This window comes from Eretmochelys imbricata, chromosome 20 (assembly GCF_965152235.1).
Source record: "Eretmochelys imbricata isolate rEreImb1 chromosome 20, rEreImb1.hap1, whole genome shotgun sequence".
Classification (NCBI taxonomy): Eukaryota; Metazoa; Chordata; order Testudines; family Cheloniidae; genus Eretmochelys; species Eretmochelys imbricata.
In genome coordinates this window covers 2,150,024-2,166,938 of record NC_135591.1, presented here as the reverse complement: position 1 = coordinate 2,166,938, position 16,915 = coordinate 2,150,024, and the positions used below count along the sequence as shown (strand labels likewise).

The 16,915-nt window shown below is 67.8% G+C and overlaps 2 protein-coding genes across 2 annotated transcripts; one reads left to right on the top strand and one right to left on the bottom strand.

Moving 5' to 3' along the window:
- The first annotated feature begins 592 nt into the window (after positions 1–592).
- MMP19 (matrix metallopeptidase 19) lies at positions 593–5,964 on the top strand. The gene is made up of 9 exons (XM_077838851.1): positions 593–685; positions 1,831–1,919; positions 2,218–2,348; positions 2,831–3,046; positions 3,226–3,471; positions 3,734–3,856; positions 4,613–4,777; positions 4,942–5,069; positions 5,728–5,964. The coding sequence occupies exons 1-9, from the start codon at positions 593–595 to the stop codon at positions 5,962–5,964; spliced, it is 1,428 nt and encodes a 475-aa protein (XP_077694977.1).
- Positions 5,965–6,492: 528 nt separating this feature from the next.
- Positions 6,493–14,101, bottom strand: LOC144277834 (transmembrane protein 198-like). Its single transcript, XM_077838859.1, has 6 exons — positions 13,871–14,101; positions 11,872–11,910; positions 9,882–10,128; positions 8,515–9,090; positions 7,807–7,955; positions 6,493–7,460 (listed from the first exon to the last, which is right to left on the bottom strand). Exons 1-6 carry the CDS (start codon positions 14,090–14,092, stop codon positions 7,335–7,337), a joined length of 1,359 nt encoding a protein of 452 aa, XP_077694985.1. The 5' UTR covers positions 14,093–14,101; the 3' UTR covers positions 6,493–7,334.
- Between the last annotated feature and the right edge of the window lie 2,814 nt (positions 14,102–16,915).

Genomic DNA, 16,915 nt, shown 5'->3' with positions numbered 1-16,915 from the left:
TGGCTTGTTGAACTCCACTTTGCCCCCAGGGTTAGGCCAGGGGGACACCTGAGAGCATCCCACATGAGTGACCCTGGGTTGGGCCTGGGCAGCATCTTACAGGGAGAGTACACAAGGGGAAACTGAGGCCGGGGGGGAGCATGGTTGTCCCAGGGTCACGCAGCAGAGCCAGGATTAGAACCCAGGAGTCCTGTGTCCTACTCTGGTGCCCAAACTGCTCAGGGCAGAGACCGTCCCGTGGTCTGTATCTGCAGCACCTGGCCTAACGGGCCCTCCGTCCATCCTGCAGTCAGGAACCGCCAGCCCGCTGGGGAAGGGGTTAACTGTCCATCTCCCCCCCCATCCCAGGGGCTCTGGCCTGCGGTTGCAACATGGTTTAGTTTGGAATGAGTCATCGGGGCTGTTCAAGGTTTATAAACTTGGGAAAGGGGCGGGAGGGCTGGAGAGGAGCGAAGGGCCGCAGGAACCCCGGCGGGCAGGAGGGGACGAGGGACAAGGCCCAGAAAGACGGTTTCCAAGGGCTCTGAGGAGTATCTAGTGCCCCCCCCTTGGAAACCGCCGTTTGCCGCTGCGGCTGGAGGCTCAGGGGAGGATGACTGGGCTGGAGCTGCTCTGCCAGGTCTGTGCCCTCGCCCTCTTCGCCAGTGCCGCTGCCAGCAACCCCTCGGAGGAGCAGGAAGCCGTGGTGAGTCGGAGCTGGGGCTGGGGCTGGTCTCCTGCCCCAAAGGGAGCGCTGGGGGGGCCGGGGATGGGGCGGAATGGTTTGCTGAGCAAAGTGAGAGGCAAGTGCTGAGAAACTGCCTAAGGGAAGCTCTGCCAGTGCCCCCAATTCCCACCCACAGCCCCCTGCTATCCCATTCCTGAGATCCCCCCAGCTCTGCCGGTGCCCCTCACTCCCGACCTGCAGCCCCCTGCCAGCCCAGCCCAGGACTCCCTGCATGCCGCCAAGCTCTGTCGGTGCCCCTTACTCCTGCCCCGCAGCCCCCTGTTATCCCAGAGCTGGGGCTTGGGACGCTCCCCCAGCTGCTGCTCACACCGACCCTGATCTGATGGTCCCCCAGGGGTCCCCAGCCCAACCCTGCCAGGGTTCCCACGCCAGCCCTGAGACCTCTTCCAATCTGTGCTGAGGTGGGGGGTGAGCTGGGGACGGGGGCGACCTACCAGTGCAGGGTCCCTGCACATGCCAGGGGCCTTGCAGCATGGCTGGTCTGTGCCCCTGGGGTTAACGGGACATGGCAGCGAACCCAGGCTGGACATGGGAAGGGGGCCCTGTCCCCGACTGGGACAGAAGGCCAATCTCACTGCCTGGCCAGGCCCCCCACTGACGCGCCAAGCAGGCCGTGGGAATTTCCTGTCAGCTTGTTCACCCAGCTGTGCGGGCCACGTAGGCCTGGTGGCCAGGATGCCTGGGTTCTAGCCCTGGCTCTGGGAGCGGAGTGAGGTCTAGTGGTTAGAGCAAGGGGACTGGGAGCCAGGACTGCGGGGTTTTGTCCCCGGCTCTGGCACCCAAGGCAAGTCTCTTCCCCCCTGCCTCAGTTTCCCCATTTGTATAATGAAGAGAATGATCCCACACACACGCTCCGGGGGGCTGTGAACCTTAATTAAGGGGACAGCATTTTGAGCTCCTCAAAGCATGATGGGAAATGCCAGCCCCTAAGTGCCCCAGCACGAGATCACGCAGCTCCTCTCCTGCCAGGCCCAGAGCCTGGAGGCGGCGCCGCACCCCTCTGCTCAGGGCCCCGTTTCCCACCTGCGTAGCGATGCCCAGGTCCCTGGTGACCGACGGGGGGCAGGAAGTGTCCTGCTGACCCATGTCCCATCACCCCCCAGCGTTACCTGCGGCAGTTCGGGTATTTGCAGAAGCCGCTGGAGAGGCTGACGGAGGAGTTCACCGACGCCGAGCTGACCGAGGCCATGAGGTAACGCGGGCGCCAAGCGCCCTAGGAGGGGACAGGGCCGGGCTGGGGCACGTGGGCAGAGCGGGGCCTGGGCGTGGCGTGTGTGTGACCAGTGGCATGCTGCCCCCTGTGCGTGCTGTGCCATGTCAGAGAGGGGATGCCACCGGGTGCCTTGGCTAGGCCGTACCCAGATGTTCCTGGCGCCCCCCCCAGCCTGCGCCAGGGGGGAACCCATCTCCTCGAGGCTGCATGTGGGAGTCCTCTTCCCTCGAGCATCACCGCCCCAGCTGACCCTGCTGTCTGTGCCCCCCGCGTCCAGGTCTTTCCAGCTGGCCTCCGAGCTGCCCGCCACCGGCCTCCTGGATGATGCCACCCTGGCACAGATGAGGCAGCCGCGCTGCGGGGTCGAGGACCCCTTCAACCAGAAAATCCTCAAGTACCTGCTCCTGGGTGAGGGGCGGACAGACTGCGCGTGACCCGATGCGCCCGGTGGGGGTGGGGGGAGCTGAGTGCTGGGCCGCCTGGTGGGGTCGGGGGCACAAGGCGCTCAGCGCCCCATGGTGGGGGGACTTCTCTGTTCTGCAGACCTGGAGTCAAATGAGGGGCTTGGGGGTCCAGCTGGGTCTGGCCGGAGCTACTTTAAGGCGTTAGGGTCATGTTGGGTTGGGGTCCAGGTTCTGGCGCTAGGGATGGGCGGGGGTCAAGTCGGTGTTATGGGGCTAGGCCCAGAGGTGGAAGTTAGGGGGATGGAGCCAGGATCAGGGTGTCCCTTCGACCCCGAATGCCAGGGCAGTGAGGGGCCGGTGCTCTCCTGCCACTGGGCACTGAGGGCTAGAGGCCGGGTGCCAGCATGCCCTGTGGCCTCGGAAGGGGGCTGGTGGCTCCCACCCCTTCCCTGCTGGCACAGGCGATCTCCTCCCTCTGCCCCCCAGGCCGCTGGCGCAGGAAGAACCTGACCTACCGGATCTACAGCTCCACGCCGGACATGGCGGCCAGCGCTACCCGCCGGGCCATCCAGGCCGCCTTCCGGTACTGGAGCGACGTGGCCCCGCTGACCTTCCGGGAGGTGCGGCACGGCACGGCCGACATCCGCCTCTCCTTCCACGGTGCCTACTCCTGGACCTGCTCCCGCCCCTTCGACGGACCTGGTACACGGAGCCGCCCGGGGCAGGGGTCGGGGACGGGAGACCTCCCCTCGAGGCGCTGCACTGAGCGGGAGGGGCGCTCCCCCCGGCAGGCCGTGCTGCCCGCAGTGTGCGGCAGGGAGCGGGGCGGGGGGCTCCGTCAGGCTGGGGGGGCCGCCCTCATGTCATGTCTCTGGGCGCAGGGAAGGTGCTGGCTCACGCCGACGTCCCCGAGGAGGGCACGGTGCACTTCGACGAGGACGAGCTGTGGACGGAGGGGACGTACCGTGGTGTCAACTTGCGCATCATTGCGGCCCACGAGATCGGGCACGCCCTGGGCCTGGGCCACTCCCGCTACCCCGCCGCCCTCATGGCCCCCGTCTACAGTGGCTACCGGCCCCACTTCCGCCTGCACTTCGACGACATCGACGGCATCCGGGCCCTGTACGGTGAGGGATGCCGGGATCTCCCCCGCCCGGGTCCTTCCCCCTCCCACACCACTATCCCACTGGCTCTGTCCCCCCCAAGTCCTGCTGGGCCTGGTATCCTGACCACCTCTGGTGTTCCACGGGGGGACCCCACTCCTCCTGCCCCATGTCTCCCCCTGGGTCTGGGTCCAGCTCCCCTTCCCCCCATGCCCTCCTGGAGCCCCTTCATCCCCCGCCCAGTCTGTAGTGGGCCAGAATAATCACTGTCTGGTGTTACTTCAAGGCAAAAAGACTCCGGCAGTGACGCTGTCTGGGACCCTGCCGAGCCTGTCGCCCACCTCCCCCAGCCTGCCGCCCGCCAAGGTGCCCGACCCCTGCACCGACGGCTTGGACGCCCTGATGTTCGGTGAGCGTGAGGGGCTCTTTTGTGGGGGGATTCCCAACGGGCCATGAAAGAGAAGGAACCGAAGCCCCCTGGATTCTCCAGGGTTGGCACCTGGGGACGGAGACAGATGCCGGGTGTTCGGGGAGGGCTGCCCAGGGAGGGACTGAATTAGACGTGAATATAAAATAATTGAGCCAACGGGCATGGGAATTGGGCCACCCGCTGCCGCCAGCCTGAGCTGAAATGGAGCGTTTGGGGGGATGGGGCCCTGAGCAGGACGAGTGGGTTTATGACCCTTTGGCGTGTGGTGGGGGCCGGGCAGCACCCACCTAAAACTGAGCCTGTGCCCCCTTTGCTCACTGCTGAGGAACTAACGGTCGCCCACCCTGTGCCGTGTCCCTGGTTCCGCGCATTCAGCGTGGGCTCAGCCCAGAGCCTGTGTAAACCCCATGCCAGCGGCACGAGCGTTTGCCAGCCCAGCCCCGGGAGCTAAAACGTGTGTGCGAACCAGTGCAGCCCAGCCCCCGTTTGCAGCAGGGCCTGGGGCTGGGCCCCGACTTCTGTGCCGTCGTTGCGGGGGCCCCAGGCTGCGCCGGCTCAGGGGATGCCGAGCGAGGAAATAGATTTTGGGGCCAATTCGCATTGCGACCCATCTCTGTATAAAGACAAGCATGTGTCATCGCTCCAGGCCGCACAGCCCTCCCCCCAGCGCCCCACATCTGTGAGGTTGGGGGCAGCCCACAGGGCATTAACCCTTTGCTCCCCTCTGCCTCCCAGGCCCTTATGAGCAGACCTACGCCTTCAAGGGGGGCTATGTCTGGACCGTGACGGATTTCGGGACTGGCCCCCTGAAGGAGATCCCGGCCCTGTGGAAGGGGCTCCCCGAGCGGCTGGACGCGGCCGTGCACTCCCCCCGCACCGGCAGGAGCTACTTCTTCAAAGGTGGGACGAGCCTTGCCAGGGGGTGTCAAAGGAGAGATGGGGGTGTTAGAACCAGTGGGGGATGGGGAAGGGTAGGTTGAGGGGGCTGGCTCCTGCCCCGTGGGCTTATGGCCCGGCTTTGGGCACCATTCTGCATCGCAGAGACACCCCCGCTTCTGCTGCAGGTGACAAGGTCTGGCGGTACCGAGGCTTCCAGCTGGACCCTGGCTACCCCAAGGCCCTGACCCGCGTCCCGGCCAAGATCGACGCTGCCTTCTACTGGCCAGGGAACAAGAAGATTTTCCTCTTCAAGGTAGGCGCCGGGGCCTGGGTGCTGCTGGTCTCTCAAGGTCCCCAGCCCGGGTGCCCCCTCCCGCCCCGGCCTCCCCTCTGGCCCCTGAGCCAGGCCGCCCCTCCCCCGGCCCAGGCAGCCTTGGCCCACTCCGGCTTTAGGACCCAGCAAGCGGAGCCGGCTGGGGCAGGAATTCCCAGCCCCGCCCCTTTGCCTGCCAGCCCCTTGGGGCAGGGAGCTCCGGGACCCGCCTTTCGCCTTGTTCCCATGGTGCCCAGCTGCCTCCGTCCTGAGGGCGGGTTGATCCCAGGACAGCAGGACGCGGGTTGGCTGGCAAAGATTCCGACAGGGCAGGCATAACCAGTCGGCCAATGGCAACGCAGCCCCGGTATTTGCAGGACCGTGCCCCCCTCATGGGCTATATAATAGAGCCTGGGCCCAGAGCATCCTGGGAAGTGTAGTTCACCTCCTGCAGTGGCCATTTCCACACTGGTCCTGAGGAACTCCCTCCGCCCCGCCCCAGCATCCTGCCAGATGCATTCTGGGAGAATCCTTCTGGCACATTGTTGGCTCCAAGCCAGGCACTGGGCAAAGGGGGGCCCCCAGCCGGCATGGGGGAGGGGACCTAGCCCTGGAGAGCCGAGCCGCCAGCACCCCTCCGCTTTGCCTCCCTGCGCAGGGCACCGGCTACTGGCAGTGGGACGAACTGGCCTGGAGCGACTTCAGCGGCTACCCCAAGAAGATCTCCAAGCTGTTCACCGGGGTGCCCTCCCACCTGGACGCGGCCGTGGCCTGGGAGAACGGCCGGGTCTATTTCTTCCAGGGGGGCCAGTACTGGCGGGTCAACACGCAGCTGCGGGTGGAGAAGGGCTACCCGCTGAGCACGGCCGAGCGCTGGATGCACTGCGAGGCCTAGGCGCCCCCGCGGGATGGGCCCGGGCGCCCTGGGATCGGGGCCAAGGGATTGGAGAAAAAAAGGGGGGGAGGGGTTTTTAATGGACCAGAGGCGCCACCTGCAGGCAGCTGGCGGGAACGGCTCCGGGACAGGACATTGCGGGGAATGGGGGCCTTGCCTGGGCATTGTACCCCGGGGAGCCCCTGCTCCCTCCCTGCACAATAAACCCCATCACCAGGGCACGGGCAGCGGGCTGAGCGTCATGGGGACCCTGCGAGCTCTGCGCCAGGGCAGCATGGCGGTGGGCCTCCTAGGAGTGACTGATGATGGGGGCCTGGCTGTTTTCTGCCCCCCAGTCGCCACGCCAGCCAGCCCGCCCTGGAAATCCAGCACCCCCTGCAGTGGCGAACCCCAGCCCTGAGCTGCTTGGCCCCTGGGGTCCTGCCGAAGGGGGCAGAACCGGCGCCCCCAGGGCTCGCAGCCTGGAGGACACCCTGCAAACAGACACACGGAGCCAGGCGGCCAGATCCGCTCCGTAAGGCAGTTTAATGGGCCCCCCCCGTACAGTACATAGCGTATAAATGGGGACCGGCTCCCCCCTGGAGCCAGGGCTGAGATGTGGGGCCAGGGCTCCCCCCCCCCCATGGCCGGTGCCAGAGCCCGCGGGTTACAAAAGTACAAAAGCAAAGTACTGCGAGAAGAGTTAGCGGGGCTGGGCTCTAGCTGGCATCCTCGCAGGCCGGGGCGGGGATCTGGGCCCCACCACCCTGGGACGCCCCCCTTGCAGGGTGTTTCCGATGGCTCCAGTGCCCCGAGCCTGGGCGCTCCCTGTGCCCCCTGGGGCCGGCTGCTGACTTCCCAGAATGCTCTGTACCAAGGCAGCGGCTTGCCCCAGAGCAAAGGGCTCCAGGCCAGCCCCTCCGCACGGCGTCTGGGCCCCTGCAGCTGCTCCACCTTCAGCCCCCACCGGCCCCACCCGGCCTTGGGAGAGATTTAACTCAGGGCCCCAAGGCAGAACCCCCCAGCAATGGGCAGCAGTGCCGGGGGGGGGGGAACAGGGGACTCAAACTCTGGACGTTATAGGGGGGCCCAGAGGAGGGTCCCCAGCCTGACACTGGTCAAAAGGAACCAGCTGTGGGCCCCGGAGCCCCGCCTCCCCTCTGGACAGGCCAATAGGGGCAGGGGAAGGCAGCTGCTTTGAATATTTAAAGGGGCAGGCGGGCAGGTGCCCAGGCCACGTGGGCAGCGCAGCTGCTGGACTGGGGAGAGGGCGCCAGGAGGGGCGAGGGAGGGTCAAGCGTCACCAGCAAAACGGTCCCCCTGCCCTCCCCCCACCACTGCCGCCTCCACCCCTAAGGCACAAGTGGAATGAAGTGAAGCCCCTGCCCCCGTCAGAGGCGCCCGCCGGGCGTGGGGGCCGTCAGGGGCACGGTGGAGCCGCAGTCGTAGTCCAGGTCGAGGATGGTGTGGGCGGTGCCGGTGCCCAGCTGGCGATCCCGCAGGCTCTGGATGTAGCTCTGGGTGCGCGGAGGGGACAGGTCAACACAGGGTGCGCCCTGAGGGGGGCCCGCTGCCTCCCACCCACCGCGGACGAAGATCCCCCTTCATCCCACGGCGCCAGGACCCCAACCCCTGGCTAGGCAGGAGAGCCCAGCATTCACCCCATACACTGGACGTGCGGCATCCCTATTCCTACCCCTTACAGACGGCCTGGGCCTCTCCCCTGCCCAAATCCAGCTGGCTCTGGGGCAGAGCATGGCAGCCCAGTATAACGTGGATCCCAGCTGAGCTATTCAGCCTCTGACAAGGGAGCAGGGCTCCGTGATCGCTCCGGGGAAGGAGAGAAGGGGGCTCCCCACTTACCGGCGCCAGGACGTCGCCCGCGTAGCGCTTGACGGGGTTGGGCTTGCGGCGGTAGCTGCCCTCCTGCGGGGGGAGGCTCTGCCGCTTCTTGGCCTCCCTCTGCCGGATCCGCAGCAGCTGCAACCGCTGCTGCCGCCGGCTGATGATCACTGGGAGGGTGAGTCAGCGTGAGCCTCCGCGCCGGCCCCCCCACCAGGCCCCCTGCTCTGCGCCCCCCCCGCTCTGCGCCGGCCCCCCCCACTCCGCACCAGGCCCCATACGTGGGAAGCACAGGACCAGCTGGGGCTCGCTCCTTCAGTGTGGCAGGGAAACTGAGGTACGGCCAGGTGAGGGAATTACCCAAGAGAGGGTCAGTGGCTGGGAATAGAACTCAGGAGTCCTGATTCCCTCCCCCGACCCCACCCTCCCTGGGCTCTAACCCAGCAGACCCCACTCCCCTCCCAGAGCCAGGGAGAGAACCCAGGAGTCCTGGCTCCCAGCCCCTCCAGGAAGGGGGTCTCAATGCAGCTTGCGGAGGTGGGAGAAAAGAGCCAGGGGTAAAGGAGGTCGCCACCCCTGTGCCCCTTACCCCACCCCCAGGCTGGCTCACTGCCTGGCACCCCTGCTCTGCCCCTGCCCTGCAGCCCCGGGTCCCCACCCACAGGACCCCCACTCACGCTCCATCCCTGCCCCCCTGTCCCCCCCGCTGCCCCTCTGTCCCCCGCTCACCGTCCGCGTGCGAGTAGCCCCCGGCCGTCAGTTTCCACTGCAGCAGGAGGCCCAGGAGGCTGAGGGCCGGCCAGAGCCCCAGCACGGCCCAGCTGTGCCAGCAGAGTGGGGAGGAGGGCGCCAGGCGCAGCCGGTCGTAGACGTGGTGCAGCAGGGCCAGCAGCTCCACGAAATAGTCCACGCAGACCACGATGACGGCGGCCCCGAAGACGGCCGTGGACAGCACGGTGAGCGGCTTCTGCCAGCGCAGGGCCAGCAGGGCACAGAGCAGCGCCAGCCCCAGCAGGCTGCCCACGGGCACCCACAGGCTCTGCGGCTGGTAGAGCGGCTCAGTGGCCACCAGGGCGGCCGTGGCCAGCAGCAGCCCCAGCAGCAGCCCCGTCATGAAGAGCCCCACGCTGTGCACCAGCATGGTGACCAGCCCGCACAGCGCCCCGATGCCCAGCGCGATGCCCGCGCTCACTTCCAGGCTCAGCTGCGTCTCCAGGACTCGCTCCTTGTAGCACAGCAGGAAGATGACCAGGGAGCCGAAGAGAAGCCCCGACAGGAACATGATGGCTTTGAAGCAGCGGTAACCTGGGAAGTGGGGCGGGGGGGAGGTTAGCAGGATCCAGCGCATGGGGCAGGGGCTCCGGCTGTGTGTAGGAATCATAGAATAGAATCATAGACTATCAGGGTTGGAACGGACCTCAGGAGGTCATCTAGTCCAACCCCCTCCTCAAAGCAGGACCAATCCCCAATTTTTGCCCCAGATCCGTAAATGGCCCCCTCAAGGATTGAACTCACAACCCTGGGTTTAGTAGGCCAATGCTCAAACCACTGAGCTATCTCTCCCCCCGGCAGGAGATGGGGGGGGCCTGCAGGTCAGGAGGGCGGGGCACGGGCAGAGCTGGGGAAGGGGGGAGCCCAGAGCTGGGGCAGCAGGGGCTGCGGGTCGGGAGTGAGGGGCACTGGCAGACCTGGAGGGAGCCCAGGGCTGGGCTAGCCGGGGGCTGCGGGTCGGGAGTGAGGGGCACCGGCAGGGCTGGGCTAGCCGGGGGCTGCGGGTCGGGAGTGAGGGGCACTGGCAGGGCTGGGCTAGCCGGGGGCTGCGGGTCGGGAGTGAGGGGCACCGGCAGGGCTGGGCTAGCCGGGGGCTGCGGGTCGGGAGTGAGGGGCACCGGCAGGGCTGGGCTAGCCGGGGGCTGCGGGTCGGGAGTGAGGGGCACCGGCAGGGCTGGGCTAGCCGGGGGCTGCGGGTCGGGAGTGAGGGGCACCGGCAGGGCTGGGCTAGCCGGGGGCTGCGGGTCGGGAGTGAGGGGCAGCAGTGGAAGTTGGGGGGAGCTCCACAGGATCCAGCCCCACATGAGCCCCTGCCGCCCGCTCACCGAAGCAGCTGTAGATGACGCCGAAGAGGCAGCAGAGGGCGCAGACGGCGGCGGGCACGGCCTGGTAGCGACGCTCCAGCTCCAGGCTGCAGGGTTCCAGGCCGGGGGCGCCCGGCCCCAGCTCCGTGGCCTGCTGGTTAAAGCCCCAGGGCTCGGCTGTCAGGACGAGGGGCAGGAGGTCGGGCTCCATGCTGGGTGGGAGCCAGGGCCCTGCAGCCATCCACACAGCGAACCTGTGGGGGGGCGCCTGGTGTTCGGAGGGGTCACAGATCTCTAGGGCTGAGCTCCTGGCTTCCCCTGACCCCCCTGTGCAGCCAGAGCCAGTCACGTCAACCCCCCACCTCTCCTCCCCCGCCCCGCCCCACCCCCTCCCTCTAACCCCCACCCTCTCGGCCCAGATCTCCCCTGAGCACCCCCTTCCCGGGGTCTGATCCATTCCCCGCCCCCCATCCTCCTGCCCAGGAGAGGCTAATCTCTTCACACGACCCAGGCATGGAAAAGATGACTAATTTCCCCCCAACAGCTGGAATCAACACGCAAAACGCCAGCCCCTCCCCCCCAACATCTGGCGGCTGCTCCAGAGCCAGGACACAGGGACACATCTGGCAGCCTCTCCTCGGGGCGGGGCGAGCATGGGGGGGGGAAATCAGAGAAGCACAAGGGGGATCTCCCCTGGGTGCTCGTACTGCACCCATCCCCACTGCTTCCCACTTGCACCCTTGCTGGCCCCACAGCTCCCTGGAAGACACCCCCCCCCCATTCCCTACAGCCACCCTCCCCCCAGCTTTCTCCCACCTGCCCTAAAGTCCCCCACCAAGGGTTCACCTCCCCAGCTAATGTCCATGACTCGCTGCTCTCAGACCCATCCACCCCCAAAATGAGGGAATCCTGCAAAATCCAGGGGCTGGCAGCCTCTCCCTCTCCCCCTGGGGACAGGGTCTCAGGCATCGTCCTGTCAGAACCCGATGTGGGAACTGGGCCAGCCCCCCACAGCCAGGGGAGATAGAGCCTGTGAGCAGCATGGGGCCTTTCTCAGCTCCCCATTACCCGCCTGCCCTGCTGGGGGTATCAGGAGAGTCCCCCCACACTGGGTTCTGCTTGGCAAGCCGTTTCCCTGTTCCATGCCTCAGTTTCCCCTTCTGTGGAATGGGGCTCCTCTCCCTGCAGGGGTTTAATCTCTCCATGGGGGTGTGCCCAAATGGCAGGGCTCTCAGCCAGGCGGGGTTTGGAGAGACAGAGGGGACATGGGGTGGCAGGCGGCCTCCCAGCTGGGAGGGGAGTGGGGGCGTGGAGGTGGGGCAGGCGGCCTCCCGGCTGGGAGGGGAGTGGGGGCGTGGAGGTGGCAGCCTCCTGCATGAAGGGGGCCCGGTTATTTGATCCCAGCCCACAGTCATCCCCCCCCCGCATGAATCCTGATGAACCCCCTCCCCAGGGCGCCAGGAGCAAAAGGGCCCCACCTTCCTTGGGGCCAGAGCTGGGGTGGGGGATGGGCTGTGCTTCTCTCGATCATTCATCACTCAGAGGGGAAAGAGTCAGTCCCTCCCAGCTGGGGGAGGGGGGGCAGGAGGGCCCTGAGCCCCCACATCCCAGGGTTCCCCCTGATGGGGCTATAGGGGCCTGATGACACCCCAGAGCCCTGCTCTGCTGCAGCCAGATCTGCCAGTGCCCCTCACTCCTGACCCTTAGCCCCCTGCTAGCCCATCCCGGGCTCCTCCCAGCTTTGCTGATGCTCCTCACTCCTGACTTGCAGCCCAGCCCTGGGCTCCCCCCCAACCCCCAGCCCTGCCCATGCCCCTCACTCCCGCCCCGCAGCCCCAGCTCTCTCTGGCTGCAGAGGCACCCGACAGTGAGGTAGTTTAGGAGACACAAAAACCAGTGGGGACATAGACGGGACTAAACTCATTTCACTAGTAACCTGGAGCAGGACTGGGAGGGCCAGGCCCAAGGACTCAGGTTTTGTGCACTAGCCCTCCAGAGCCCAGGTGGGTACCTGTGAGCGAGGGGGGATCACTGCTCTTCGGAGAAAGGCCTGTAGGATTTAATGGAAAGGGGTTAAACCAAGGAGACAGAGAAATTCCACAACAGACCAAAATGCCAGCAAATGGGACCCGTTCTGTGAACCATCCTGTACCATTCTGTAGTGGGGAGAGCGGGGGCTGCAGGTCGGGAGTGAGGGGCACCGGCAGAGCTGGGTGGGGGGGAGCCCAGGGCTGGGAGCGCAGGGGGCTACGGGTCGGGAGTGAGGGGCACCGGCAGAGCTGGGGGGGGGGGAGCCCAGGGCTGGGAGCGCAGGGGGCTGCGGGTCGGGAGTGAGGGGCACCGGCGGAGCTGGGGAAGGGGGGAGCCCAGGGCTTGGAGCGTAGGGGGCTGCAGGTCGGGAGTGAGGGGCACCGGCGGAGTTCGGGGGGGGGAGCCCAGGGCTGGGAGCGCATGGGGCTGCGGGCCGGGAATGAGGAGCACCGGCAGAGTTGGGGGGGAAGCCCAGGGCTGGGAGCGCAGGGGGCTGCAGGTCGGGAGTGAGGGGCACCGGCGGAGTTGGGGGGGGGGAGCCCAAGGCTGGGAGCACAGGGGGCTGCGGGTCGGGAGTGAGGGGCACCGGCGGAGTTGGGGGGGGGAGCCCAGGGCTGGGAGTGTAGGGGGCTGCAGGTCGGGAGTGAGGGGCACCGGTGGAGTTGGGGGGGGGAGCCCAGGGCTGGGAGCGTAGGGGGCTGCAGGTCGGGAGTGAGGGGCACCGGCGGAGTTGTGGGGGGGAGCCCAGGGCTGGGAGAGCAGGGGGCTGCGGGCCGGGAGTGAGGGGCACCGGTGGAGTTGGGGGGGGAGCCCAGGGCTGGGAGCGCAGGGGGCTGCGGGTCGGGAGTGAGGGGCACCGGCAGAGCTGGGGAAGGGGGGAGCCCAGGGCTTGGAGCGTAGGGGGCTGCAGGTCGGGAGTGAGGGGCACCGGCGGAGTTCGGGGGGGGGAGCCCAGGGCTGGGAGAGCAGGGGGCTGCGGGCCGGGAGTGAGGGGCACCGGCAGAGTTGGGGGGGAAGCCCAGGGCTGGGAGCGCAGGGGGGCTGCGGGCCGGGAGTGAGGGGCACCGGCAGAGTTGGGGGGGAAGCCCAGGGCTGGGAGCGCAGGGGGCTGCGGGTCAGGAGTGAGGGGCACCGGCAGAGCTGGGTGGGGGGGAGCCCAGGGCTGGGAGCGCAGGGGGCTGCGGGTCGGGAGTGAGGGGCACCGGCAGACCGCCGGTGGGGCAGGGCTGAGATTCTGGGGCACAACTTCTGTGTCAGGACTGGCACCCTACATGCTGCCCTCAGAGGCTCAGGGACACCAGCCCAGCCCCCAGCCCCCTCTGCCCTCGCTGGGCACCCTGCACAGGGCCGGCAGGAGGGGGATGAGGCTCCTGGCCAGAGGGGCTCGGGGGCCACGGGACCAGGGAAATCAGCTTAATGCTGGGAGCGAGGGAGACAAGGCTGAATAGTGGGGGGCACAGATGGGGGGGTCGGTCTGGGAGCTGGGGAGCGCACAGGGGCTGGGCTCGGCTGGGGAGCCCACGGGGCGGGGGGACTTGGTCTGGGAGCCCGGGGGGCACAGGGGTGCGGGGCTTGGTCGGGGATCGACGAGGACACAGGGGTGGGGGGAGGCTCGGTCCGGGAGCCGGGGGACGGGACACGGGGGGGGGGTTCCCGATACTCAGGGATTGTTTAAAAGTTTGAGGGGTCTCGGGCCCCCCCCATCGCTCTCTCGATACTTTGTTTTGCTGTAAACCTCCCGCGGGGGCCCAGAGCCGGGTCTCGCCTCCCGGTGCGAGCTGGGGGCAGAGCGGGGGGAGTCACCGACCCCCCCCCCGGGCACCCGACCGCTCCCCAAACTTCTCCGAAGCGCCCCGGGCAGCCCCCGGCCCCGGCCGCCCCCAGCCCCGGGCACCCCCGGCCCCGGGCACCCCCGGCCCCCCAGCACTCACCGCCGGCCCCCCAGTCCCGGCCGCCCCCGGCCCCCCAGTCCCGGCCGCCCCCGGCCCCCCAGCACTCACCGCCGGCCGGGCTGCCCGGGAAGGGCCCCGCGCTCCGGGGCTAGCGGCGCATCCCAGCTCTGTCCTTTTGTTGCGGGGCGAGTCCCAGGAAGGGACCTCAAAGCGCCGCCAGCCCGGGCCCCCCGAGCCCGGCCCGCTCCGGTCCGGCTCCGGATTAAACTCCGCCAACGGCTCCGTCCGGCAGCAGCTGCGGGGTGACATCAGCCGCGGGCGGCCGCAAACCGCGTGGCCGGGGCAGGGGGCGGGGTCGGGGGGACCCAGGGGGCCGAGCCTCCCCCCCCCGGTCCGGGGAGAGCGGCAGGGAGGGGCCACTGCTGGGGCGGCTCCGGCGTCCCCCCCCGGGAGCCCCCCCGCCGCTCGCTGGGTGCGGGTCCCGGATGCTTCCAGCTGGAGGCTCTGGCCGGGAAAGGGGCGAGCTGGGGGCTGGGGGGGCTCCCAGGGGCCCGTCGGACCCAAGGGCGCTGCCCGGGGCCCAGCCCCTCACTCCCAGCACCGGCTCCCCAGGCTCCTGCTCCCGGACCCCAGCCCCAGGGTGGGTCTGGCTGGGCTGGAGTCCGGGCTCGGTTCCCCTTGGGCAGGACTGCAAAGGCCATGGGGCAGGGCCCATCTTGCGTTAACGCGGGGCCCTAGGCCAGGCCTGGCAGCCCGGGCCCTAGGCAGAACCGGGAATCCGAACCTTTCGGCGGGCAGCGTTGTCTGGTGGTTGGAGCGCGGTGCCCCGGGCTCTGATCCTGGCCCCGTCGCTGTCGCCCGGGCAAAGGCCCCCGCGGCCTGGAGCCAGCGTCCCACGGACGGGGCCTTAGCCCAGGATGTCCAGAGCCAGGTAATTAGGCCTGTCACTTCCCCCGTGGCCAAGCCTGGACTCTGGCTCCTCAGCCCAGCTGCCTGCCCTCTGCCCCCAGGACACCGGCGCCTTGGGGCCCTTGGAGTCAGGACACCTGGGTTCTATCCTGGCTATAGGGCAGTGGGGTCTAGCGGCGAGGGCAGGGGACGCTGGAGTCAGGACGCCTGGCTTCTATCCTGGCTATAGGGCAATGTGGTCTAGCGGCGAGGGCAGGGGACACTGGAGTCAGGACTCCTGGGTTCTATCCTGGCTATAGGGCAGTGGGGTCTAGCGGCGAGGGCAGAGGACGCTGGAGTCAGGACGCCTGGGTTCTATCCTGGCTATAGGGCAATGGGGTCTAGCGGCGAGGGCAGGGGACGCTGGACTCAGGACTCCTGGGTTCTATCCTGGCTATAGGGCAGTGGGGTCTAGCGGCGAGGGCAGGGGACGCTGGAGTCAGGACTCCTGGGTTCTGTCCTGGCTATAGGGCAGTGGGGTCTAGCGGCGAGGGCAGGGGACGCTGGAGTCAGGACTCCTGGGTTCTATCCTGGCTATAGGGCAGTGGGGTCTAGCGGCGAGGGCAGGGGATGCTGGTGTCAGGACTCTTGGGTTCTATCCTGGCTATAGGGCAGTGGGGTCTAGCGGCGAGGGCAGGGGGCGCTGGAGTCAGGACTCCTGGGTTCTATCCTGGCTATAGGGCAGTGGGGTCTAGCGGCGAGGGCAGGGGACGCTGGAGTCAGGACGCCTGGGTTCTATCCTGGCTATAGGGCAATGGGGTCTAGCGGCGAGGGCAGGGGACACTGGAGTCAGGGCTCCTGGGTTCTACCCTGGCTATAGGGCAGTGGGGTCTAGCGGCGAGGGCAGGGGACACTGGAGTCAGGGCTCCTGGGTTCTACCCTGGCTATAGGGCAATGGGGTCTAGCAACGAGGGCAGGGGACGCTGGAGTCAGGACGCCTGGGTTCTATCCTGGCTATAGGGCAGTGGGGTCTAGCGGCGAGGGCAGGGGACACTGGAGTCAGGACGCCTGGGTTCTATCCTGGCTATAGGGCAGTGGGGTCTAGCGGCGAGGGCAGGGGACGCTGGAGTCAGGACTCCTGGGTTCTATCCTGGCTATAGGGCAGTGGGGTCTAGCGGCGAGGGCAGGGGACGCTGGAGTCAGGACTCCTGGGTTCTATCCTGGCTATAGGGCAGTGGGGTCTAGCGGCGAGGGCAGGGGACGCTGGAGTCAGGACTCCTGGGTTCTATCCTGGCTATAGGGCAGTGGGGTCTAGCGGCGAGGGCAGGGGACGCTGGAGTCAGGACTCCTGGGTTCTATCCTGGCTATAGGGCAGTGGGGTCTAGCGGCGAGGGCAGGGGACGCTGGAGTCAGGACGCCTGGGTTCTATCCTGGCTATAGGGCAGTGGGGTCTAGCGGCGAGGGCAGGGGACGCTGGAGTCAGGATGCCTGGGTTCTATCCTGGCTATAGGGCAGTGGGGTCTAGCGGCGAGGGCAGGGGATGCTGGAGTCAGGACGCCTGGGTTCTATCCTGGCTATAGGGCAGTGGGGTCTAGCGGCGAGGGCAGGGGATGCTGGTGTCAGGACTCCTGGGTTCTATCCTGGCTATAGGGCAGTGGGCGAGGGCAGGGGACGCTGGAGTCAGGGCTCCTGGCCATGTCTACACTACACCGAGTGGTGACTGATCTGGTTTAGCTGCGGGTGGAGCTGGCCCCTTTCAGCTTCCCTCCCTGGAATGCGGCGCTGCCCTGGCCCCGTTCCTGGGCAGCCCGGCCTCTCCCTGGGGGCTTGCAGTCGCTGGCCGCGGGCCCAAGCAGGTGCCTGAAGCCACGCCAGCGTCCCAGCAACCAGCCAGACGCCAGCTGGGCTGCAGCAGAGGGGTCCCTCTGTCCTGTGGGGAGGGGAGGGCCTCGCGGGGTCAAGCAGCCCCCTTGCTCCTTCCCAGGGCCTGGCTATAATGGGAACAAGAGCACTGTGCAATAGAACCCAGGCGTCCTCGCTCCCAGCCCCCCCTGAGCTGAGAGTAGAACCCAGGAGTCCTGACTCCCAGACACCCCTCCCCCATTGCAATCTGCTCTGACCCAGCTTCAGCTGTGGGGACAGATGGTGCCAGCAACAACCAACAGTCACTGGAACCTGCCCCCAGGCCCTGCCTCTGCCCCAGCCCCAGCAACCACTGAGCCCCGGGGGGGCCAGCTCCCTCCC

Excerpts from the sequence above, each read along its gene's own strand:
- MMP19 (XM_077838851.1), top strand. The coding sequence starts at position 593 with ATGACTGGGCTGGAGCTGCTCTGCCAGGTCTGTGCCCTCGCCCTCTTC. Across the intron at positions 3,047-3,225 it reads CCGCCCCTTCGACGGACCTG|GGAAGGTGCTGGCTCACGCC; the intron begins GTACACGGAGCC and ends CTCTGGGCGCAG. Across the intron at positions 5,070-5,727 it reads AGAAGATTTTCCTCTTCAAG|GGCACCGGCTACTGGCAGTG; the intron begins GTAGGCGCCGGG and ends CTCCCTGCGCAG.
- LOC144277834 (XM_077838859.1), bottom strand. The coding sequence starts at position 14,092 with ATGTCACCCCGCAGCTGCTGCCGGACGGAGCCGTTGGCGGAGTTTAAT. Across the intron at positions 11,911-13,870 it reads TGAGTGCTGGGGGGCCGGGG|GCCTTTCTCCGAAGAGCAGT; the intron begins GCGGCCGGGACT and ends TAAATCCTACAG. Across the intron at positions 7,461-7,806 it reads CGGGCGACGTCCTGGCGCCG|AGCTACATCCAGAGCCTGCG; the intron begins GTAAGTGGGGAG and ends CCGCGCACCCAG.